Raw genomic sequence first — 26,434 nt, forward strand, 5'->3', positions numbered from 1 at the left:
TTTTTTTTTCCTTAGTCTGTTAATCGCCCTCAAAGCTGTTCTTGCTCTTCCTTTTGATTTTTGTGATTTCTGTGCAACTGAATTTTCCTTTTATGTCTAAGGAAGCTCCTCTATCAACTGTCTCCCTCTGAAAATGAGGAGTCCCCAAATATGTTGATCCTTTCTGATCAGCCACTTATCTTCTCCCACAAGCAAGGGAGATGTGTACATGCCCTTATGTTAAGTTTTTGCCAAGATTCTTATGATTTCCCTGTTCCTATCCAAATCTTGGTCTAATCGTGTATTTCCAAACGCGTCCATCTCCTGAATCCCATCACCAACAGACACACTGAATGTACTCCTAATGCAAACACACTTTTTTCCTTTCTCTACATATAGAGAAATGTATATATGTGCATATGGATGTAGTTACAATGCAGTTGGACTAACCTTGACGTATATCACAATGGGACCAAAGGAGAGCAGTACCATCTGATAATTATACACTGTTCTGTCCTACTGTAGTTATTGGGAGCTCCACTTAGAGATACAAACATAAGTTTCTAGGAAGAAAATTTACCCTCTTATAGATAGATTTGTTAACTGTACAGGAAGGGAAATCTTACATTCTTTTCAAAAAAATGATTATGCTGTTTCAGAGGTGAAAAGATTGTTGATAGGTTGAAATGTTCAACCTACCCAACCAACCTGGTATGAGAAAACACCCACTGGTAGATATCAATTTCAGGATCTTTAACAACTTCAGAGTAGCAGTCATATTTGTTACTGCACTTTCTAGTTGTGTTTCTTTTTACAGCAAGCCTTTTAACGTCTAATGTAGTGAGGGTTCTCTCTGTTCAGGCTCTGCTGATGCAATATACTTGTGCTGGTCCTTTTATAGTCTGGAATAAATATCATTGGAGTACTGTGAAACTGAAATGCTGGAACATTAAAGGTTTAGGGAATGTTTTACTTCTCTGGACATAGATAACACCTTTTTTAATCACAAACAATGTTATAAGAGAAAGCAGTAGGTTGTGAATCTGGGCCTCAGCTGCATTTAGTATGCATCTAGTGACACACCATAAATGTTACACATTTCTTAACTAACAATTGTATTCCTTTATGGAGTTTGAGTTCAAATACTTTTTCCAGTGTGTAGAAAAAGATGATTCATTAATGGATCTAAAGGATGTTTCTGTTAGTAATATCTCGCAGTTACATTCTTGAGATTATCATATCTGAAGGCTACTAACAAAAAAGAGCAATGTTCTGTATTAACGATTCACCATAACTCTTGAGAACAGTAAAATTGTAGCCTTGTTTGCTGTAATGTACAGAAATTGCTGGGATAATCAGGGTGAGGTGGCCACACAACCAACCAAACTAATGACAACTAACCAACTAAGCTCAGGTATGGATACTGAAAGCAAATAGTAGAGGCTATAGCTCTAGGCAGGATCATATTCACACGCAGTAGTGTGCTATCTGAGCAATAGATAGCTCCTGACATTCAGTTTTCAAAGACTTGGACCTTTCTTCTAAATTTTCTTGAGAGCAATAATCTGAAGCATGGGGAGGGATGCTGCTGGGTTTTTGTAATGCCGTGCAGTGATGTGTGATCAGAAGCAGTTAGAAGTGCAAGAGAAGAGATCTCTTTAGTTGTACTCTTTGTTTTCAATTACTGTAAGCTTTCTGTGATGATTTTCTTATCTCTAAGAATTTGGTATAAATGTGATACTGCCTATCAGGATGCCATGTTAGCAAAACACTGTAAACATCATTTCCAATAATCTTATCTAAAAATGTTTTTTCAGTGTCAACTGCACTTGTAATTACTTTCCAAATGTCTGTGCATTGAAAAACAAATAAAACCTTACCGATGTGGCACCATGAACACCCTCCCTAGAGCCTTTAGCTGTTTGCTTCTTTCTAACCATCCTATTTACAATACTGAGAAACCTATAGCGTGCACGGCATACTTTTAAAGCAAGATCTATGGATTCCTATATATCCTTAGATTCTGAGTTTTGAGACAAAGAAAAGCTCTAGATGAGTCTCATCTGCTCACCTACATTGCTGAGCTTTATCGTCAAGGGACTGGGATTTGAGTTTCAACTAGATAATTTATTTCTGCTTACCATGAAATAATTGAAGTCAAGTCATTTGTGTGCACTGCCCCGCTGGAAAACTACCATATAAGCCCACATAATAACCTTTGGGCTTATTAATGCTGATCCATTCATAATTTTTGCATGGAGGTAAAAAACAGTATTCTAAATAATGTTAGATACTTATTCCTCCAAAAATAGGAATAAAGATAAACTTATTTGGGGATCTGATTATATCTTTAACAATCAATGTACCATTAGCAATGGCATATTTAGCAATGTATCTTTATAGCAATGTTTTAAAATAGCGTGTCCGAGTCAACTCCTAGCCCACCTGAAGCATTATAAATTGAGACACACATACAGGCTGTCACCTTTCCCATTATACTTCTTGAAAAGCATATTTTCATTTTGTTTTGACTCACCCCCTCCCATGTTAGCCTTTTTCCCCTCCTCTGGCTTTTTCAGCAGTATGAATTTTTGGTTGTGATTTTAAAGCACACAAACAAAAATGCTCATTGCAAACTGGGCATAGCTCAGAGTATGAGCTGTGGTATAGAGTGCCACGAGTGAGGATCATCTCTCTTGGCTTCCCTTGCTGCTGGAGGGTTATGCAGCAAATACACTAGCTGCATGCCACGTAAAGTGGAATAATAAGAAAGAAAACGTGCATTAGCAGCATGCAGCACTTGAGTTTTCAGGTGATCCCCCTTGCAATAACTGAGTGCATCTCTTCAGAGTGAAGTGAGCAGCCTGCTCTAGTGGAGGGTGTCCCTGCCCATAGCAGGGGGGTGGAACTCGATGATCTTCAAGGTCCCTTCCAACCCAAACCAGTCTGTGATTCTGTGGAAGAGAAGATTCCTGTGCTGCTTTCCACAGTACAGCCAACAAAAGCCCAGGCTGATTTATGAGTTAGTCAGTGTGTCAGATTTATGTAATGAGATTATATATTCAATCTAATGAAGGAAAAATATGCTTACCAGAACAGTATGACAGCGCTGTGATTAAACGATTTGGTAACAGTATTCCCTCAGTGGATTAATTTAAGAAAATGCAGCAGGTACAGTTGACCTGCTTCTTGTGTGTTGCTAGCGATAGGCTCCTAGCAAGGAAGATTAATGTTTTTTGATTGTGTTGATAAAATAACTATGTGATCATAAAGGTAGATATGAACGGTTTGTATCCAGCAAACTGGCTTTTGTTTTTTATTAATCTCCCACAGTGATTTATGATTTATGCTGATGGAGGCTTCTCCTACTTATTTGTTTTGAGTCTTAGGGTAGAAAGCAAAAGAAAACTGTAACAAAGATATGCTGCCGTCTTAATGCATCACTGTAATTGGAGCACCTGCCCTGCCTATGCTCATCCATTCTAACTGTAACATCAAGGAAGGTTTCTCCAGCTTAGACATACCTGAATTTTGTAGAAACAGGAGTTTCATGCTAGATCTGAAAGGGATTGAAAGGAATGTGTCTTGCTGTCTTCCTCTAAACATTATAGGTCACTGAAAAAGCCATTTTTAATAAGGCTTTTAAAGATTGAGGAATATGAGACCTAAATCAATGATAAGGTAGAAAGAACTTTTTCTAGCCAGAGGCCTGGGGGAAGGGGGGGATATTCATAAAAGCGAACGCTGGCCTTGCGATACAGCCTCCCTAGGCTTGCTCTAGAGTCAGTGGAGGTGTCAGAAGCCTGGTACACCTGCTGTTAATCATGATGTGGAGGAGAAGCTACTGCAAACATTTTCTATAAAAAGAAACATTTTGTAGAAGAGAAATCTGCTTCAAACATGTTTTCTTCTCCAGTTAAAAAAAAGCTTTCAGCTAGGAATTAGATATTCTGAGTTTTAGAAGTTCTCAGCATTTTTCTTCCTTCTTTTTTAATGTAAAGTCAGATTCTAGAGGGGAAAATAGGGTATTGCCTGGTTCTTTTGTATATATAACTGTTACTTTTGTTCTGAGGGAGCTAAGAGCTCAAGTAGAGATGCCTTCTGTATTATTTATATTGAATTAATTAAGTACTTTCATGGGCAACAGCAAAAATGGTATTGGAATCAACTTCAAGATAATGTTCACTGTTCTGCAGTTGTCATTACAGCAGTGTAAGAAGAATTAAGATCTAAAGAGGTGTCTCTGAGAGACCTATTTTAATGACTTTTTGTCAGTTTGGATAGCTTGGTTCTGTCAGGTCAAAATTTCATGTGCGAACTGTATTCCTCCCTATTGAAAGTTGTGGGGGAGGATTGTTTAATTAAAAAGCAGACGATGGATATGTCAAACAGGTATTACAGACAAAGGACACAGACATAAAAAATGCACCTCCATTCCAGATTATTTCTTGTTAAATTTTCTTTAAATGGTCTATGTGTCAGGACATCTGTCTTCCCCACCCCCCCTTCTGTCCCCCAAGACACTTTTTTTGTCCTCTGTACCATAGGAATCTTTACATTTATCTTTAACATGTATAGGTATTTGCAACAGCTTCACACTAAACATGTTTTTTGGATAGTATTTATTACCAGATACAGGGTTCTGACCCTTGCAAAGTTAGAGCTACTGTTAGTAATGACAAGACAAGTGCACCTTCAGCTACAGTAGGCAGATGTATGGAGGAGAAGAAGAAATTTGAGAACAAAGAAATCAGAACCAAAAAATGCTTGAGAAATATATGAGCCACTGACAAAATGTGGGGTTACAAAGCACTTCATCTCAGGTCATTGGTTTTAAATTAACGTCTAGTCAGGTGTGGCCAAATAATCTGAGGAATATTTACCATCATTGTCACTTGTAAACTTGCTGTTTGCTCACGCTCGTGGTGTGCGGCTTGTGGTTTTGTCTGGTTCACAAAGACAGTCTCTGCCTCGCTACAAGGGAAGCGCAAGATATCAGAGTTGTACTTAGTGTAGTTGTCTGCTACCTCATGAGCAGCAATGTACCTATTTATTCATTGCATTCTCTACCATACTTTCTAAAGGCTAGTCTGTTGTACTTACATTTAAAGCATTAAGTGAATCTGGGACTGACAAAACAGTTTTATGTAAAAGATACAAATATTGGCTTGTTCTCTAAGAACGTAATGATGGTGGTAGTGGTTTAAAGGAGGGTTAAAGATGTGTTTACTACTTTCTCTGAGAGAAAGAATATTTAAAATCTGTAAATTGACTATGCTATAAGAAACATTTGTGCTGCTGTAAAGTCAGGTGTTGACCTTTCCCGTCTTAAAATCATGAAGCGTTTATCTTGCATCGAGAAAGCAATTGATTCTCTCTTCAAGGGAAGCTGACATTCTAACTATATGATCTTTGATATCTACGTACTCTGGTTATCGACCACATGAAAGTCAGGTGTTGTATTTAAAGGGCAGGATAGTATAATCTAAAAGCAGGAGTACCAAGGTCTTTTGTCTTCTGACCTACAAAATTATCATGTGTGCCCACAAGAACTCTGAGTTGTATTGTTCCTTTTGGGTATTAAATCTCTTTATAGTCTCAAACAAGATATGCTAGAAAGAATAGAAAACTCCGTCACAGGCAGCCAGCTCTCAGGATTTTTAAATTAGATGGAGCAATTGATGAAGAACTCTTAGTGCATCAAATCATTTAAGGCCTGTAACTGATACCTGACCTACTCTCATCTTCAAGGTTTAAATAATCAGTTTGGTATTAAAACCAACCAAACAAAAAAGTAATTTCTATTACTGTAGGTAAGAATATTCTTAGTCTTACAGGAGGTTTAACAGCTGTATAGCCTCCCTGTCAAATTTGGCAAAGGAGGAGTAATGCTTAGCCAGAATGTTATTTCCTCATCTGGAGTTGGCTTTTCTCCTTGAATTACACAGATGATATCTGTGAAAGGGCCTAGCACCGTGCCTGTCGAAGTGAAATAAAATGCTCCCAGTGATATTGCCATCAGGCTCAAAAGCAGCTGAGATTTTGGGGCATAATATTCTGTTCCTGTAGAAGCCACAACTATAACCCATAAAATGGGCAGAGTTTTAAGGGAACCGCAGCAACCTTTGCCAGAGCTTTCCTACCATCTCTAACTCAGCTCTGTTCCCGCCTCCATCAGTGTTCTCACGGATATTTGCGAGTCCCCAGAGTGTTTGAATTTGCTATGTGGCAACTGGAAGATGTATGTCTGTAGTATCTGCATGGGTACATATACAAATAAGGCTAACATGCAAACGTGATTTATTTTGCACATACTAAGCACAGCGAGACTCTGTCACCTGCAGCATCTCCAGCAGCAGTTGTGCTCCTGTGATGGGAGGCTGACAGGCTGTTTTGATGTTGTATACAGTAGACAGAAATATGGATGAGTTGGGATAAGCTTTATTTTTAAAGAAAAAGAGTTCGCTAACTCCCGTTGTAATCTACCTAGGATATGGTATATTTAACTGATTTTACTTTGATAATGCTATAAGCCGGTCTTTGATAATTGCTTTCTGTAATTGGAACAAATTTATGATTATGCTAATTTATCTGCTGCCACCCAATATGTAGTAGCTGAGTTAATCCATATCTGCCCCTGCATTTCTTTTGTAGATCATTACGTGATTAGCCTTTGTTAGAAATTGATGGGGGTATTTTAATTCTGAGCAGATTTAATTTCAGGGGAAAAAAACCCAGATATCTTTATATAAACTTATGACATATTATAGCAGTTTTAAAGTCTTGTTCAAGATAGAAACGTTTAAGATCTTCAGACAGACTAATTCTTAAAAAGAAATGTATTTCATTGTGTTACAAGCAACTGTACGACCTCCACTAAAGCGAGGGAAATGAAATGCTAATGAGTTTTGAGTCTACTCTTCAGGCATTGCAGGTTGGCAATTCAGAACACCATGCCTCATTTCAGTATGGAGACACTGTAGGTTTCTTTGTTGCCTTTATTTTGCTTGGTGGTTTTTTGTGTGTATTTGTGTGTGCCCTGAATTTCTCTAAAGGTTGCATCACTGCAAGTAACAACCACCTTTTGTCACCATGACTCCTTTAAATTTATCAGTTTATTCTATCAATTCATCCCGTAGTTCTCCATCTTTGAAAGCATTCGTCTGCTGAGGCAAAGGCAGTGAATGAGTCTGAATAAGTCTGTTTTTTCTTCAAGGGAGGGGGAGGCTGGAATTAGAGATGAGTATTCGCAGTGTCATCAAGCCTCCAGATATGCAAAAGGCAATGCATGCCGTCACTTACAAATCATCTTTTGCTCGCACATCTCTCAACAGTTTCACATTTATGGTCTGTCTGTTTAATGCTCTCCCTTCACTGTGATCATCATTCTTTTAAATGCTTTGCATTAATGTAAATGTTTTTCATTCACCAAGCCTTGCAGTCCTAGACTCAGTAAACAGTGGATCAGTGTGTGCTCCCTCCTGCAAAAGTTGTCTACAGGAAAAGCAGCCCCAAGTGCTAGGGTAACAGTAATGAGGACCTTGAACCCTCCTGCGCCTCCCCTCGCTGCCCCACAAAAGCCCCTGACCTGATGAGAGTCAAAATGCAAAATTTATATATATACTTGTGAAATAATGAACTCTAGTAATGCTAGACATGTTTGTCATTTCTTTGAACGTTACCGTGTTTGTCATTACACTGCACATAAAGTGAGTTTAATTCTGACTGCGGCCATTGAATTTCTGTCACTTGATTTATGCTAGTGCTGTGGTTCCATAATTTAAATTGCATTCCTAGTTTCTTTGCTGAAACCCCCTCTGATAATTAGTATTAAAGTTAACAGCAGAAGGGAAGCGGAATAGTAAATGGATTACTTGATTGTTCCTCATCTTACTCAGACCAAAGGGAAATGTAATACATTCAAAGAGCTATTATTGAGCGAAGAGTTCAGCGTTACTGGGCTTGGCAAGGCTGTTGGGTTAGAGCTCCAGAGCTGTGCCTGGCCACCCGCGGCCAATGCAGGTGAAAGTGTCAGCCGTGTGTCACTTAGCATGGGGAATGAAAGGCGGTGAGTATGAACGCTAGCCGCGTGGAAATGGAAATGAGGATGGAAAATCTAGCAATGAAAATCTAGAAATGAGGAGGAAATGAGGAGGAAATCTAGCAATGGAAATGAGGATGCCAAAGCCCCTGGGTGCGTTAAGTTCGTGACAAAGCATGACTGCATCTCCTAACAATACTAAGGAAAGCAAATTCAGGGAGTGAGACTGTTGGCAAAAAGTCTCCTCTGGGTTTACCTAAATAAGTATACCTGTGCCAGGCACTGCCTCCTTTGATGCCATGGGCATACCCTAGAAACTCACCGCCTTGAAACCTCACTCTGAACGTTTACTCTGATGTGCACTGTAGCATACAAAGGCACGTGGTCCCCAAACTCTTCAAAATTTTGTGAAGGAGATTGTTTAAAAAAAAAGTTTTAAGATTTGAGAGGAAAAGCAACAGCATTATGACAGAGCTTTATAAGAATGCAGAAATAGATCTGTCTTGAATGCTTAATGTAAGCTTTGATGGTGACATTGTGTCTTTGTTACCATTTTTGGTTAACTGCAGTTTGAGGAAAAGAGTATATAGAGCTAAAAATCTTTTAACTACTTTTGGTATGAAATGTATAATGTACTTCATACTCAGGTAATGCCTCTTGACAGATGTGTAAAATAATTGCTTTATTTAATTCCATAGTCACCATGTAGGATAGCAGTGCCACAGACCTAGATTCTTTTCAAGGTAAGTTCCCAGGTGACTGCTGTGGTGCTGCGACATGAGAAGCTATGGATGTGTCACTCGCACACCTTCTGTCCCCAGCTAACCAAAATGACGGATGCTACTGGAAGGGGAACCTGCTGTCTGGCATGAAATCTAATTGGCTTTGATGGTCAGCTTTTGCAGATTTGTTTATAAACTGGAAAATCTACAAATTGCAGACCATCTGCGCAGAACAGTGTGCTAATGAATGCCTGTAGCTAGCAAATCCATAAGCTCATTACCACAAAGTTCCAAGTCCTTCCACAAGTTCCTAAACGAGGTTATTCATCTGAACTGAGATGAGAAGGGTATTTGACTTCAGGGTACAGCCATAACCTCCGTCAGGTCTAGAAAAGCTATTAAAATAACTCACATTTATTCAGTCTTTTAATAGAATCTGTTGATTCTGCTTCTATTTTTAATTTTTCACTTCTGTAACAGCAGCTTACCACGCCTTAACTACTTTTTTTTTTAATGTTCCAAGCAGAGAAATGCCTTGCAGATAATTCCTGGGTCTGCTCAGAGATATGTTGGTTGGTGAACTAGAGAAGATGTATTGAAATATATTATACACAGCATTTCACAGTATTTCTGTACCTTGGCAACAAATACTAATGGTCTCTGGCTTAAGAATGTTTATGTAAACTGGGAATCTGTTATGATGCCTTAGCTCTTCCACTGTGTGCGATGTCAAGCGATTTCATCCTTCGGTCTGTTTCTCTCTCAAAACCAGTGGAATTAACAATACTCACTACGTGTCATTCCAATCTATTACGAAGCTTAACTGATCATTGTCCAATTGTTTAAACATGTAAAGCACTGTATATCAAAAGCAGTATTTTTAAATATTTCTTATTCTCTCTCGGCTGAGATTTTCTTCCATTTTCTTTGAATAAAAATCAGCCTTTCTAAGTTACTAGCCCATACTGCCGTCCTCTGAGGTTTAGGGGGAAAAAAAGTGGCAATCATTAGCTGACTTTCACTTGGACTGCTGATCTCCACTGGTCATGCTCGCTCTCTGCTCCTTGAGTCAAAGGAAGCAGTCCCCTATCAGATTAATGAGGTCGTCAGCCCAAGGCATCAAGCGCCTTCGTTTGGCTTTGCAGGTTTACAGCCTTTCCCCCCGTTTTTGCATTCTCTTGGGGAAGCCAAAAGGGCTCTCCTGAATAGGACAGTAATTGAATAAATGAGTAGTTACAATGAAAACAAAACACACAGTATAGATTCAAGAACAAATACAGATGAAATAATAAGATGCAATTATTTAAGAAAATGACTTCAGGTTCAAGTAATACTTATGCTGAAGAGTACCAGGAGGTAAATGAAATATATTCAACTAGAATGATCCAGCATTTTTTATCATCACTTCTTGATTCCTTGGATTAAATATTAAAGCCTCCTAACTACCTAATACCACAAGCAAAAGTATGATTAATTGTTCTCCTTTTTTTCCCCTATCCTCTTCTTCCTCATCTTTCCTTCCTTTTCTCCCAGTAGAACAAAAATAACGCTTCCCTTTATAATCCACACCCTTGCAACTCTGAATGAGGTCTTTGGCATTTTCTTTTTATTCTTCTATTATTTGTTATTTTATTATGTCCTAGCATTTCATGTGGTGTGCTTTTGTTAATAAGCTCTCTGGTCTTCAGAATAGGATTAGTTTCCTTTCTGAATCTGTGAATGTCTACCTTTTTGGGAATCCCATCCTAGCTTCATTTTTATCTTAAAGATCTCAATGACATTTATTAATGACAGCGTTGAAATACAATTTTGCAGGTTTCCTACTTCTGTCTTTTCTTTTCCTACTTCATGTTCTTCTCTACACCATCCCTCTCCAGGTGGAATGGCTAAAGAATGAGGAGCCCATAGATTCCAACCTGGATGAGAACATTGACACCAGAGCAGACCACAACCTCATCATTCGACAGGCACGTCTGTCTGACTCCGGGAACTATACCTGCATGGCTGCCAACATTGTTGCCAAGAGAAGGAGCATGTCTGCGACAGTTGTGGTGTACGGTCAGTGAAAACATGATAATTATGGAAAAACTTGGATGTGTGTGCTTTTATTGCTGGAGTACTTTATATTTTTAACAGACAACTGGTTGTAAATGAAATGGCTAACCTCCTTCCTGTTATGATGAATTTCAGCTCTGTTGCTCAAGGCTGAGATCATGCCTGCTTTTAGAGTGGTTAGAATTACCAGGTTTTTGTTTGTGATGGATTCCCAGAAGTTATGTCAATAATAACAATCCTTGCTCCAGATATTAAGAAGGTCCAATTATAAGCGAAGGCACATAAATAACCCTTGCCTTTATCGGGAAACCCTGAAGCACGTGCCTAGGGAGGTGCATAAAGGGCTGCCTTAATTGGAGCTGTGGTACTGCAGTGTCCAAGCACTACCTAGTGAACCTAGCTGTTACACAGCAAAGGACAGAAGAGCAGAACCATTGCTTTATTACCATCCTCTGTTGCTCTCCACGTTTATTACTGCATGTGACATTTTACTGGTGGAGGCAGAGCATTCCTAAATCACCCTTTTCAAAATAAAGAAGTCTTGTTTATGATTTAAGCAAAGCATATCTTACGAGAATTGAGGTGCCTGCTTTTACCTCCCTCCCAGACTCTATCAGTCATTGCACTTCTTAGCATATTACTCTTCCAAAACAAACATTTGTGTTCTTTGACACCATGGCCTTTATGTAGTTGTGTACAGCTAGGTAGCAATGCTCCTACTTCAGCTTGGAATTTACCTGTAGAATGTACAAACAAAATTCTGCCTTTGAATGAAATTATCTGATCAGATTTGTTGCTTGATGTCTCTTAGCACACCTACTGCAACCTCAAGCCTGTTCGTGTTTTGCAGTTAACGGAGGCTGGTCATCATGGACTGAGTGGTCAAACTGCAATGCACGGTGTGGTCGGGGCTGGCAGAAGCGATCACGGACCTGTACCAACCCTGCTCCGCTCAACGGAGGTGCATTTTGTGAAGGAATGTCAGTGCAGAAAATTACCTGCACTTCTCTTTGCCCTGGTGAGATATGCACAGTCTACTAAGGAATAACTTTGGATGTCATGTTTACAGGAGAGCTCTTTCAGTCTGAAATGCCAGGTAGACAATTGTGCTTTGAAGAGCCCACTGAATTCAAAAAGGAAATTGGAAATACTTGCATCCTTGGTTAGACTACAGCTCAGAGTCCCGTGTGGGGGTCTGAGCAGTAGGCACAAGTACCTGTGGCCTGACCTGCCAGGTTCGTCAGTGCTTTAAGTTACACTGAAGCTAACTAAATACTTAATCACAAAACAGCAGCTGGTTCAATATGAAAAATCCTGTGAGTGAGTGGGGGTATAGGGAAAGGGGAGGTGATGCTAGTAACACTAGAAAGAGAAACACAGAAACCAAAGCTGTGAACTTCACTTAAAAGTATTATTAAGCTTGCAAAAGTTTGCTTCCAAGTATGTTAACCTTTTGAAATTGAGCTTATGCTATACACGGAGCATGGTGTACATCCCTGGACACTATACATTTCCTCATTTGCTCACCTGAAACCTCCCTCATCTGATTTTGGAATCAGGGTTTCACATATACAGCCAAAGAAAGTTAGCAGGATTGTATGCACGTATGTTTTAAGAGACTATGTTTGCATGCAGTCACAGCATAACTTTTCTGGATTCCAGCAAATCTCTCTTGTAGCTTTTATGAGTTTTTAGATACAATATGTCCTGGACTGGGATTTAAAGAACCTAATATTATTTATATTTGTCTCTGTGTTCATCTGATTGTTCTTCGATCTGATTTATGCATGAAAAAGAAAGGGAACTGTGGAAAAACCCTTCTCATTTGGGACAGGGTCAGAGACAGCTATAAATCAGTCAGCAGAGCAACATATTGATCCATTGTCTTGCTGAGGGCATTAGCCAGAAGCTTACAAGGCCGGCTGTGCTCTTTTTGTAAATCTCTCAACATCATTTCTCTGGTAGGAAAATGTGCGGCCTCTCTAAATTAGTCTGCTTTAAGGTAGAATTTGTATTGAAACATTAGAAGCTAATATAGGGAGGTGGCAAAGGAAATGTTTCCTCCTGCAGTTTTAATTGACTATATTTGCAAAATTTTATATACTGGTGCTATTTTAAAAGCTTCCATATTGCACGCTTGAGGTGGTACATTCTAATGCTGGATTTTAACTTCACATCTGATAAAACTATGTTTATTTCTCCTGAGAATTATACTTTGCTTTGAATTATACTGTGACCTGGAGAAAGATATGAAACAAGTATTCTTGCTAGGACCTTGATACGCAGTGATGATGCTTCTTCTTTCTTCCTCCCCATTCAGTGGACGGAAACTGGGAGGTGTGGAGTGAGTGGTCTGTGTGCAGTCCAGAATGCGAGCATTTGAGAGTTCGGGAATGTATTGCACCACCTCCAAGAAACGGAGGGAAGTACTGCGAGGGCTTGAGTCAAGAGTCAGAGAATTGCACCGAAGGGCTTTGCATTCAAGGTGAGTAACAGTTGGCACTGAATTGGATTTAGGAGGTATGGCCTAAAATGTATACTGTAATCCAGGTAATGTAGCATGGCCTAAAATGTATACTGTAATCCAGGTAATGTAGCATATCTGCCGCACACTCATGTCAGTAGAACTCTTCTGGCTGAAATACTGCTGTGAAAAAATAGATTGTTTTCAGAGGGTTGCATCTGTGAAGTTTGAAATCCATAGTGGTTTCTGAGTCACTGGATTTGTGTAGCACATACTTTACCTATTAATTATCAGATGATTCTAAAAATCCAAATAAAGGTTTTTTGCAATGTGTAATTATGACCACCTGCTACAACATATTCCACAGAATGTACTGCCTAGCCTTCCGCCTTTTCTTGCAAGTAAATTGGCAAAGCACCAACATGAATACTCTTGGTGCAAGAGCTGTTTAAGGTCAAAGTTTACTCTGCTTGTGGCCTTTAACACAGAAGTTAAATAACGGCAAATCTACTTCATGGTGAGTTCCCTGTGAAAGGATTTGCCCTTCACAAATGTCTGGAAAGCATCTGGCATTTGGTAGTTGCTACTATCAACAAACAAGTAGGAGCCAAGAAAATCAGCCCTGCAGCTGTAGAGTTGCAGGACACCCGGGGACCGCTGCACAGGCTCAAAACAAAGCAGAAATTCACAAGTTTATTCCTACACTGAATGCTGCTCCCTGTCTGTGGAGGTACTGTCACCTCATCGCTTTCCAGCAATAATGAAATGGCAGCCACGGGAGCAATCAGGAATGCTAAGGCTGAAAGATGTAAACTGAAATAAGTCTACTTTTTCTTTAATTTTTATATTTAAATAGTCCTCTTTCTTTGTTTCCATGGTACTGCATTACCCTTCCTTCTTGATCTTTTGCATGTATGTGTTCATGTTATGCCTAGCCATCATTTTCTTCTGCCACCATGATGCATGCAACAGAAGGAATATGGCTATAAATCCTAAGCCTTGTGCTCCTACCCATCGCATACGTGCTTACGATAGCGTAAGTGCCTATGGCCTTCCCCCTGTGCACCTTCCTGATACTGGTTGGCAGTTTCAGGGAGAAAGAAACAGCCACTGTGCCCAACCAGTTCTTCAGTGAAGTACATATGGCGAGATGAGGAAAATCATTTTCTAAACAAAATGAACTCACTTTTTTGCCCTGAGATTTTAATAAGCTCTTAATGGCAGACAGCGTCCTGTGTATTTATTCAGACTTCAGAAACACATATACCTCAGCTGATACTTTACATAAGATGTGGTTTGGTTTTGGAGGGAGGAAATACCCAGCAGTCTTGCTATATGTCTCTAACTACTTGAAGTTTCCAGGGTTACAGAACAGCTCTCGAGCTCCAAGGTGTCAGACAGACAAGCTTCAGTGTTCAAAAGGACATAAATGAAATTTAGACTTTTTCCCTCCCTGTGTTTTAAAAAAGAATAACTAGTGAGAATTTGTGAGCGCTGCAATTCATTCAGCTTTTGAGGCCCAACACGGTGATCACATGATGTTCTGAGGTTTTTCTCCTTCCTACACGTTAAATGAATGCCCTTCCCTGCAGATGGCTTGATAAATCCAGAATCCACTCGTGTGCAGGTTAGCATATCCACGGGAAGACTGTCAGAAGGATGCATTGAAAGGGGCATGAAAAGATGCAGCTGAGGTCTGCACACTTACCATTGTTTGTGACAGCCATGAGTTGATGTACCGTCTAGCTGGCTCCCTCTGTGGTTTTCACCAGAGTTAATACAAGGTGGCCCTACTCAGGATATTGAGAATAATATCCTTTCATATTGTGTGGTTACGTGTCAGTCCTGTGTCTCATCTTCCATGCTGCGCTTATGCTTTAGAGGTAGGGGAACAAATACGGTATTATGCTTATTTTGGTTGTCGGAAAGGAGCACGTGGCCTGGGGAAGAGCTGGGGTTATTAAGCACTGGGAGTCACGATACACATTTTACTTGATGGTGATGGCTTCGTTCCATGGGGGAAACCACTGACGCTCCTGGAGTCCTTGTAGCACAGTCGGTTTCAGGTACAGACTGGGCCTCTGAGCATTGTTGTATCAACAAGGTATGGTATCACGTGGGCTTTTGTTGGTGGCTTCTCCAGCTGTTAATTCCCCCGTTCTTAGCCTCTCCCTCTCTGAGGAGTTCATCCAGACACCGTCTACAGGCAGGTTTTAGAATGTCCCTGGCGCGCACTGTTCAGCGGTGAATTATCACTTTAATATCAGTGCGAGTCCTTCTCAGACGTCACAGAAGTGCAAAGGTTGGCGCTGTGCTTGCCAGCTGTCTTTTGAGGACTACCTCTGATATTTACTGCTTATTCCAGGCGTGTGTTTTCAGGAACTATTCTAGGATAAAGCCCTCTGAAGCTTTCTGTATGAACAAAGGTTTCACATACTGGTCAAATAAATCTCTTTATCCATGTTACTGCGCATAGAGGAAAAGGGACTGGGTGTTTGGAGTTCTGTTTACAGTTACCAGTGCAATGTTTGATGATTTTTTTTATTTTTTTTTTTAATGCGTCTGTGTTACCTAGAACAAGACTGTTTTTCATAGTAAGAAATATAAAAACTGCCTTATAAAATTCTCAGGGGTGAACTCTGTACATGTTGGTGCATTCATTCAAGGTTCTGTGCCTTTATTGAAAACATGCTTTGTAAGCAACTGCTTTCTCTTAATGAGCAACCTTAGCCTCCGTACAGGTTACTAGTGCTGAACTCTGCATGAGGCATTCAGGATCTAAATCTGCTTGGCCTGCAGCTTTAGTGAGAAGCTTGTGTGCAAGTTCCTTCAACAGAAAGAGAAAGGGGCTAGGATGTCAGCTGGTCCACACAGTTCACTTAATTGCAGAGGGGTATGAGACAGGGGAGGGGTTGGCTTTTTCCAGCAGATAGAAATGTAGTGGTTTTGGCTGTGGAAAATAAAGAAGATTGCCTTCTGAAAGGTCCTGCAAAGAAACATCACTAGCAGTGGAAAGCAAAAAACTTCAGGCTGTAAGGAGGCAGTTGCCAATTCACCTTCCTTCTGAGAAAACAAAGTTCAAAAGAAAAAAAAAAAAAAAAGAACCCAGACATCCCGTGACAGTCACATCACAGATTAGACATACGCATATAATGCGTAGGCATATAATGCAGCCAGAGTATTTATTTTTTTCTGTTATTAAAATTAATGCCTATAAAAGATGTCATACTGACAACCCTGGAGACATAGGTTCTCTGTTTATCCATAGAATAGATTACAATACAGTATAGCTTTCTCTGCTATTGCTTTGCTTAAGCTCCTCTGTTATTGTGCTTAGTAGGTAAGAACTCCAATAGCAAGTGCTGGAAGAAAGCCCTTACCACCAAAGTATTTGGATAGATGGCTACTGGAATAGTTACAACATGGCAACTAACTTAGTTTAATAATTATTTGATTTTTAAATTATTATTATTTTTGTTGTCTGTCATATGCTTTGTATAAAATCAAGCTCTTTGGTTCAGGTACCGTCCCTCTGCTTTATGTTTGTACAGCCACTGGTACAAAGAATGTTATTATTAATGAACCGGTAACTTACCTGACTAATGGCACTGCGGGAAAGAGGAAAAATGCCCCAAGAAGTTGAAACCAACTAGCATAGGATTTCATCGTTACCTTTTCAGAAGAATTTTAATTTTTCTTTGCCATGACATTTAGAATCATATTATAGATGCAATTTTAAGAAAATGTAACTATTTTACACAACCATGTGCAAACAGAAGTGAAGCGGACAGTGTATGTCTGAGAACAAACGTCTGGAATAGCAAAAGGTTTCTCTTTCAGAAGCAAATCCCTTTTCTACACATGGGACTTAAAATGCTCTTAATAGACTTAAAATGTTCTTAATACACTATGTGTAAAGGACTTGCCTTCTTTAAAATAAATAAATGGATCATTATAGGTAAAAAGATACAAAAAGGATTTTTAAAAATATGAGTAAATTTTGTACAGATTTAATCAACTTAGTGTCAGCTGTGAAACACAAGGTCTGTAAAATATAACTTCGATATTGAAAATGAACTATCAAAATCATTTTACAAAGGGTAAGTGACATAAGTAATAAAAACCAAATTTTATGATTGAAATGAAAAGTCGTTTAAAATCTAAGCCTACTAGGGATGCATATGTTGACACCAAAGCAATACTACTTAAAATTAACAAAATTAAATTCTCAGTTTATGCTGAATACTGGGGGAAGGGAAATCTGCTGCTGCTGGATTTTCCATGGAGAAGTCTCATTGGGTGAAGTATTTCTATTCCTTTTATAAGGTGAGATGGCAGTTAAAAACTGTGAACTACCACCACCACTCTAAAATTAGGTGAAAGAGAAATATAAAGGGAGATTTCTCTCTGCTGCACACACCAGCAATTTTTCACCTAATATTGGGATCAGAAACCAATCTCCAGGTATTTTGTGGGGAAAAAATCTTCTCCGGTGTAATTTGGGGTGGAGTATGTTGTCAGTATTATGTAACAGTATATAACAGTATATGTAGCAGTACTTCATATATAACTACTTCCCTGGAACGGAGGAAGCTAAGCAGGAAGAGAGGAAGCTCAAGCCTACTGATAGAGAAGCTGTTACTGTTGGGGCACGAGTGGAGCTGAGCTCAGCTCTGGCCTACGTCTTCTCTGCGTTTTAAATAGGCTCGTCCTCCTTCCGCCTGATGGGTGGTACCAGGCAGTGTGTGTTGGTTCTGAAAGCTGAATTTCCATATGCAAAGAGGCTGAAGTATTAAGCGTCTCTTGTTTCTTTCATCTTGAAGTGTGAGACTATTACTCCTTTATGGGTCATGCTGTATGTATATACTTGTGTCAAATTATTTTTAGGACTGTAATTGCTTTCTCAGCTAATAGGAATTGATGCAATTACCCTATTTTTAAAAATCTTTTTCCCCTGTTCATCTTCCAATATGGTCCTTTTCTGCTCTGCTTTTCATCCCATGGGGAATTGTGAAGGAAACGCAGTACTGTGCTACAGAAAACTGATCTCTTGGAGGTTATTTATCAGGCACAACTTGTTAACTTTGTTCCTTTCATGAGGCAAAAATAGAAATGAAACATTTCTTTGGTTAACAAATAAGAACTTAAATGAAAGTAAGGGTGAGAACGTAAGATGCCAGGAGAGCATAGGCCTGATTCTGAACTGGCAGAAAAAATACTAATCCTTAGCACGAATTTTCAAATTTGGAGTCAGTAAATGAAATGGTGATTAAACAGGGTCCACTCTCAGGTTCCTTATTCAGTCCCTGCCAGGAGAGGTTGGGTATAACACAAAGATGACACCTTTTCATTCCCAGGAACATCGTTTTTCTTGCTTTGGTTTTTGATTTTCTGGATGGATCCAGATAGTCCAGTCCCTAACTGAGGAGCAGCGGAAAGTGCTTTTCTTTCAGGGAATTTCTTCTAGAACTTGTAACAATTGAATAGATACAAACTTGTACGCAGAAGAAAGGTGGAATTATTTTTGGTTTTGGTATACATGAAAGATTGCCAGGCCTGCCAAGCTGGGAGAAAACCAGAGACTGACTCAATCCGGATGCAAAGGTAATTTCACTGAAGATAGTCCTCACAACTTCCTAGTTTCTTGCATATTTGTTCTTCCATCGTTTATTCCCTACCAGTATTCTCAGTAGTATACTTTTCCATGGTGGGTTTCTCTCTGTCTTGTAGAGGTGAAAGCTTTTTCTCTGCTTGATAAGAGAGGGTTTTGTGGAGTTTTTTGTTTTACTTTTATCTATTTGCTTTAAAGTTGTTTTTTGTAACTTCAAAAACTATTGATTTTTTTTTTCCCAGTGCCCAAAAAAGAAACAAGCAAGTAGGCCATAAGCAGATGAACTACAAACATGTTTTCACTAATGCATCTTAAATCACAAATAATTTTGTTTTCCATTTTTCACCCAGCCGTGATACTGAATATTGCCAAGAGGCTTCTGGATCTAGCAATCTCACCAGTTTATATGGCAAACACATTTCAATTCTGTTGGAGTTTTCTGTTGATACAGTGTTTGTCAGCAGCATGAAAAATGTTTGTTTCCATTGCAAAGCTCAAGTCTGACACTATTCATTTGGTGTTTACATACATCATTTTAGCAAAAATAAAAACAACCTCAAGAAGAAAAAAACCCCACACCTAGCTTTGTGGCAAAGCCAAAATCCAAGAATCCTTTGGGTTAAGTATTATTAAACCCATCATTTTCACAGATAGTAAAAATAATAGAAGGCGCCTCATAATTCATTTGCTTGCATTATCACACAGCAAAACAGTAAGCTGAACATCTTGTACCTTGACGTGGTTTCCATAAGAGTACTATTTCCCTGCATTTTATTCTGTCTATTAGATTAGTCTAACTCTGCTGAACTGCTAGCCTCTGTGGAATTTTATAGAAATAAGTTGTATGTTGTGTGTTGTTGTTTTCTTCGGACACCCTTTCAAGAAGAGGTGTTGGAATAGTCGCTTAAGTTGGGCAGACTGCCCAAGAAACTAAGGGGTGGCAGAATTGATCTTGAGCCTGTGTTTACAGAGCGTGCAGAGGGCAGCCTGGAGGCAGTCCTGGCCGCCCCACAGAACGTGAATTCCTAAGCGGCGTCTTGGAAATGGCAGGCGTTGTGCCGGCCTGCTGCGCTGGGGCTGGCACGCCCCGTGGGTTGCTTCGTTGCCACGTGCACCTATGGACCCGTGCTCATGCAGTACGGGTGCTGCACGAGCCCGACTCTCCCGTTTTCTAAAGATTACCTTTTCAGGTATTGGGTTATAAAAGAGAACTCAAATGCTTATTACAAGGGAGACAGACAAGCCTCATTTTTGAGATGCACTACTGTATAAAACCTATTTTATAATATGTTTGCATATGTATGGTAGTACATTGGTTCTGTATGTTCTTTATATACACATATAGATGTCATTATTGGTGTATATTTAGATACATAAATGTGAATATATTGTACATTTTGATATTTTATAAATTACTTTTTAAAATGTCCATCACTAACCTTTCCATATATCAAACTTACAAAGAAATAATTCTTAACTGACTTTCTTTGCCAAGTGATCCACCTTAAAGTATTGAACTTCCTTCTTGCTGAGATGTATAATGTTCTAAATAAAAGCATCCAATAAAGCTAACAAACACTTGAATTAACCAAGTGAGGAATTACTGCAAAGAAACATCCTGAAAGAGATTTTGGGGGTGGGGGGGAAGATGAAGGGAAAAATATGGACAACATAAAATATTCATATTGTCAGCAAACAGGGAGAAAATGTTTCATTTATAGAGCTAGACGGAAGCGATATAGGAAATAGATATGTTCCATGTAAATTTATTAAGTGCAACTTTCTCTCTCTCTCTCTCTCTCTCTCTCTCTCAGATAAAAAACCTCTTCATGAAATAAAATCCCAAAGTAAGTTATTTTTTTTCTCTTGTAAATATGATTTTTCTCATCTTCTCTGCCGTTCTGTTTTATTTGTTGAGGAGCTAAATAAAACTGAAGGTTATATGAAAGGCTTTCACATCTACTGATAGCATCTTCTTAGCAACTTTGTGATCATAGGTTTCAGACTAAAAATAGAAAAGTGACCGTTCTTTAGTAATTTGCGTCTGATTGGGAGCCCTTTCTACAGGAATGCTTAGCTTGAAATTGATCTCTTGAGGACTTGTAATTACAAAAAAGCCAAATTAATATAGGAGTTTGGCTTTCTTGGTTCAAATCTGGTTCCACTACTGGCTCTGTCTGATCTTGTTCCACTCGCTTTGGCCGTGCTTTATCAACTGGTAAAGCATGTTTATATGCTTTACCCTGTAAAGAGTATATAGATATCATTTATATACTGCTTTGGGAGGCTTCTATCCTGCCCTCTGTTTCTTAGTCTTCCATTGATTTCAGTGGAATTTTAGTTTAGAGCAGCATGTTTGGAGTGAATGGACTAGCTGAAAGATTTCGTTTAAAAAAAAAAAAAAAAAAAAAAAAAGACGACACAATTTCCTCAAAACCACAATTTCCGTGAGGCCTATCTGTTTTAAAGCGAAGACATTGCTTTTTTTCTTTCACGAACTGTACACAAAGTTTTGAGGATTTCTGACTGCTTAATTTTCAACAAAAAATTGTCTTTGAATTTTGACAAATAGATTTATAAACACATTTTTGGCTTAATATCTTTGAAGGACTTAAAACAAGAATCCACCTGTACTGAGAAGTAATGCATGCAATTGTTTGTACCTGCTTTGAAGACAGATTCTTCTATTATGTATTATAAAATAAGCAGGTTTTAAGTCTGAGTATTCCTCCAGGATATAGGGGCATACGGTGATCAGAATATTTGAAATTTTATGGAACTTGGGCTCTAAATCATTAGGGAGACATTTGGAAATCCCAGCCTTAGCTATGTTTGCTTTGAGCTCACATGCTGTAGACTGCAATGTCAAAACATTCTGCAGCAAAATTTCTGGCTGGCTTGAACGAAGCCTGTTTGGTTATCAGATCCCAGCGTATTCCTCTGTCTGATAAAACGAGTTTTAAAGGAACTGGTCGAGTTCAAATCCGTGTTATCCACAGATAACTTTGTAACTATTTACAAAGAAATGTAACTAAATTGCAGCAAAAATGTGATGCAATAAAAATAATAATTACAGAGGAGCACAGTTATTGTCCAAGATGAGTGAAAGGTGTTTGGCTTCTTAAAAGCTCTCGTTTTTTAATATGGTGCAGTTATGTAGGGTGCATGATAGCCACCCAGCTTCACCCATGGAACGGTTCCGAATGCGTAGAAAGCTTGCATGAGACTATTTCTCCTTTACATTTCCAGTTCTTAAGTATTTCTAAGGGTACACAAAATCAAATTTAGGTAGCTCAAAAATGTGCTGTGGTTGCCTTGGCTGCTTGAGCCTTTTTAATTTTGTCTTGTCTTTGTCTCACTGGATTCATCTCCTAATCGGTCACGTACAATCGGTCTGTGTCATAACTTAGCTCAGGCAATTGATACGTTTTTGTTTGTTTATCTGCGCAGTTCCCATTTAATTAGAGAATCTTGAAAGACTATCAGTCAAATCGCTTTATTTTCTGATTTATTAAAAAAGAAACCTTAATGGAATTGATTTTAGCATAGAAGATACCGAGGAGAATTAAAGGGTGTCTTTATAGCTGTGGGGTTAGAACCATGTAATACAGCTTGTTGCTATTCAGTGAAACAGGAACTTAGTTTAAGACGGCATGAATCATCATTGATGCAAAATCAAAGTCAATTATGAAGATAATTGAGAAACAACCTGTTCTACTAAATAACCTCTTACATGATTCTCTGACTTCTGATCCTTGTTCTTGAAGGCTGCCTATGTGAAGAATGGACTTCAAGTTGCTAAGGGGTACCAAAAGTGAGAGTGATGGAAAACAGGGGGAGGATGGGAAGCTGGAAAAACCTTTCAGATCTCCTAGCAAACGCTAATGGTAGACGGGGGAAATGTATGCCCTGCATAGCTCCTGGAAAGCACTTATTGTAAATGAGATAATTTAATCAATTACGCTTCCTAATGTACTAAACCAAATGTTTCATTTTCTGCTCCTGCACATCTTAAATTATCTTCAGGTGCTTTATGAAACTTAATCATAGTTAATAGAAACTTCATTACCATCAAATGCGCTTTCAATAAATGTTGTGTAACAGTGTCAGGAGGTGGAGTGAAATATAGGCTACAATTACCACAAACATGTATCCTGTAACTGAAATGTATAAAAATCGTAGTGCTTTACGAGAGTCCCTACCTCCTCTGGGCTGGGAGGATGCAGTTCATTAAATAGTAATTGGTTGACTATAAATGTTTTCTTTTTTAGTTTGTTTGTTTTTCACTTTGTTCCCTTCTGGGGAAAAAATAAAAGCAGAAAATTACCCTGCTCCCCAGATTTGCCATGCTTTTTTCTTTAATTTCTAGTCTCCAATGGAAAAGGAATTATCCATAAGAAAAGACAGAAAGGGGAAGAGATTAAAATTACTTAAAAAAACCCCCAGTATTTCTTTCTAAAGAAGTACTAACATCCTCAATAAAAATGAAAGTCCTTCTTAAGCAGTTGTGTTCCATAGGAACAATTCAAAGGAAGATGATGTCACTCTTGTTTTACTCTTTTAAGATAAAGCTATTTAAAAATCTGCTACATTCTGAAAAGGTTATCCTTTTCCTCTGAACTTGATGGGTTAGTTACTGGGTTTGGGGGGGCAGTTTTCTTCCCTTGCAATGGAATAGTTATGGGAACACTTGAATAACTCTTCCAGGTCTTCTGTGAAACAGAACAATGACCGTTTTATTAAAGATAAGGAAATTCAGAAAGAATAACTGTAAGAGTTTTAAATCATATAATTTGTAGAAAAGTGTCAAATTCAAGTTCTACGGATACTTAAAAGCCTTCACTGAAAACAAAATTCTGCTCTCCAGAAAAATTTTGCTTGAGTCAAACTGTTCTCATTTTTTAAAATTCTGTATTCTTGCTCTCATCTTTAAGCCCCCATGTCCAACAGCCTTGTGCAGTTATAAAATATAAAACTTAAATTATCTGACGTCTGAATTGATTGAAAAGAAGCAGCTAAACTATTTAAGTAGATTTAGAGTAATAAATTACAGTTACTCACAGGTGAGAACTCGAGGTGTGTTTTATATTCTGGTGTTGATGGGGAAAGATCAACTCCTGTATTTGCTACCTGTTGCCATTACGGTGGCAGTGATTTTTTACTGATAGGTTATTTCTGCATGTTTCAGACTTTATAATTTACTATCCCAAGAAGGTAGATGAGGTAATTAAGATTTTCAGCACTTTTCTGTTTTAAAGTAATGATCAAAACAGAAGACTTAAAGATGCTTTATGAGGGAATAACTACCAGCTCACTACAGTTCTCTAGAAAGGAAAAGAACCCACTTGCTCTTCAGTTTCTTCTACCACTGGAGAGATACAGCGTTCCTTCTCTTGGCTTATTCGTTGTACTAATTACCCACAAAAATCAAGCGAACAATAGAGTTTCATAATTAATTCCCTATAACAACAAAATAGCTTGGGAATAGAAAATTGGAAGAAATAGAAATGTAATTAGTTTCTGTGCTTTTCTTTCTGCACCTGATACTAGAGAATAAAATGGAGGTAAACCAGTATGTGACGAAGGCACTGGGCTGGGATGCAGGTAGTCTTGGTTTATCTGAGGTATTTCCAGTCTTCCTTTGTGACCCTGTCTTCTTGCATTTACTTTCTCCATCTGGCATTGTGAGGTCTAATACATTTACATTGTCAGCTCTACAGCTTACTTTCAAGAATTCCTAACTCTGAACCTGAAATGCTTAAAACTTTCTTTACAACATTTTTCAAGGGGGCTTCTCATGGAAAAAATGGGGGAAAAAAGGCGTCAGAAAAAAAAATCTTTTTCTCTAGTAATTTATTTAGTAGAACTGTGTGGCAATTGTAATGTTCGAAGAAGTTGGGTAAGAGCTGCTTACAAGGTTTTTCAGTTGGGATTACTTGTCATGACGTACCACAGAAGATGGATTTCTTCTGAAAGCTGGTATTTGCATGGAAACTTAGTGATCCGCCCCCCTTCTCAGCAAGTTCTAAACATGTTAAAAATGGAATAGAATTATAGAATCATTAAGGTTGGAAAAGACCTCTAAGATCATCCAGTCCAACCGTCAACCCACCACCTCCATGCCTACTAAACCATGTCCCGAAGTGCCACATCTACACGGTTTTTGAACTCAAAAACCTTTTTCAGTATGAGGTTATTTGAAAATTCACCAGCTGCAGAGGTATTTTCTGGGCTAAACAGTGGTCCTAGTAAAACTGATTTCAAAACATGTATTTTGGGATGAATGGGATGTCGGAACGTTGTATTTGGGGTTGACTGGGAACAGTTTGAGAATGGGGATGGAAAGGGTGTTTTCCATTAAGGAAGTTTGAGCCAAACAGTTTAGTTTACTTTCGATTCAACTGCCCAACTAGAAAATCAGTTATGTTGCTTTATTCACAGCAAACCTCCCACGTGCTCCAGCCCACTTAAAGCAGCGTCTTCGTACTTGGTTTCCTTGCTGCTGCAATTCATATGGCATTTCCCTTACGTTAGAGAACAGTCGGTACTCGGCTGTTGCGCTGGGCAGCTGGTGTGCCTCCCAGGAAGTTCCGCTCCTTGTATTGTTAGTTGTCAGACAGTTTACGTAAGAAACTGGTGAGCCAGGAAAATTAGCTTTTCTGATGCTGCCCACAGGTACTCATTTCTTTCTTCTCAATGGTCTGAAGTTTCATGTGCATTTTAAAAATTCAGCTAAAATAAAGTTATCTGACTTTCTGCAGAAAAACGTATGCACAACAGAAGCCTCCTCCCAAATACTAATTAAGTAATTTCAGTAATTGGCTATTTATTAAATGCTGAATTTAACTTCCTACCCTATTTCTGTACATTGCAGTTTATTTACTGGTATTGAGTAGTCTGGATTTCCTAGTTATTTTTTGTCACTGTCATTTGTTATAAACAAATGCACTTTCTGTACCAAGTGCTTCTCACTTGACAGCAGAAGCACCACATAGTGGGATAACAGATGATGTATAGGGTGAATACATGATTATCTCTTCTTCTAAACTGGAGTCTGGCATTAAGGAACTATCTAAGGACCCACTAAGTGTACTTGCCAAGTAATTTAATTTCATGGTACGTGGTCCCAAATCCCAGAAGATCTAGAAGAGCGGGACTGGATAATTCAATTACATAATATTGCAGGTTTCATTTGGATTCATTCTTTCAAAGCAATGAATCCTTCTTCTCTGCTGTAAAAGTTTGAAGTCTTAGAAAACTTGGTTGTAAGCTTAAGGCATGGGTTTGATCACAGGGAAGGTTTGGTTTCCAACCTGTTTTTAAAGACTGAAGATATCCAAGAAGATATGTGGGATCTCTGAGCTGTCAGAGGATGGACTGTTCCTTCTTATACTAAAGCTCACAGAGAGAATAAAGAGGGGGGAAGGGGAAATCTTCACTACGATTTTTCAGAGGACTCATGACCTCCTGGATTAGCTCCAGAATTCAAACCTAAAACTTCCATGTCCCTGGAAGCTAGCAATAGACGAGGCTCCTGCTGGTACCTAACGCAGCCCTCCCTA

The 26,434-nt window shown here is 38.8% G+C and overlaps 1 protein-coding gene across 1 annotated transcript in view; it reads left to right on the forward strand.

The window, feature by feature from the left end:
* The window catches only part of UNC5D (unc-5 netrin receptor D), an 85,720-nt gene that overhangs the window by 26,017 nt on the left and 33,269 nt on the right, over nt 1-26,434 (forward strand). Inside the window, exons 4-7 of the mRNA XM_072845977.1 lie at nt 10,620-10,800; nt 11,648-11,815; nt 13,118-13,282; nt 20,687-20,719. Coding sequence (XP_072702078.1) covers nt 10,620-10,800; nt 11,648-11,815; nt 13,118-13,282; nt 20,687-20,719 — 547 coding nt within the window. The remainder of the gene's footprint in view (nt 1-10,619; nt 10,801-11,647; nt 11,816-13,117; nt 13,283-20,686; nt 20,720-26,434) is intronic.

This window comes from Ciconia boyciana, chromosome 25 (assembly GCF_034638445.1).
Source record: "Ciconia boyciana chromosome 25, ASM3463844v1, whole genome shotgun sequence".
Taxonomy (NCBI): Eukaryota; Metazoa; Chordata; class Aves; order Ciconiiformes; family Ciconiidae; genus Ciconia; species Ciconia boyciana.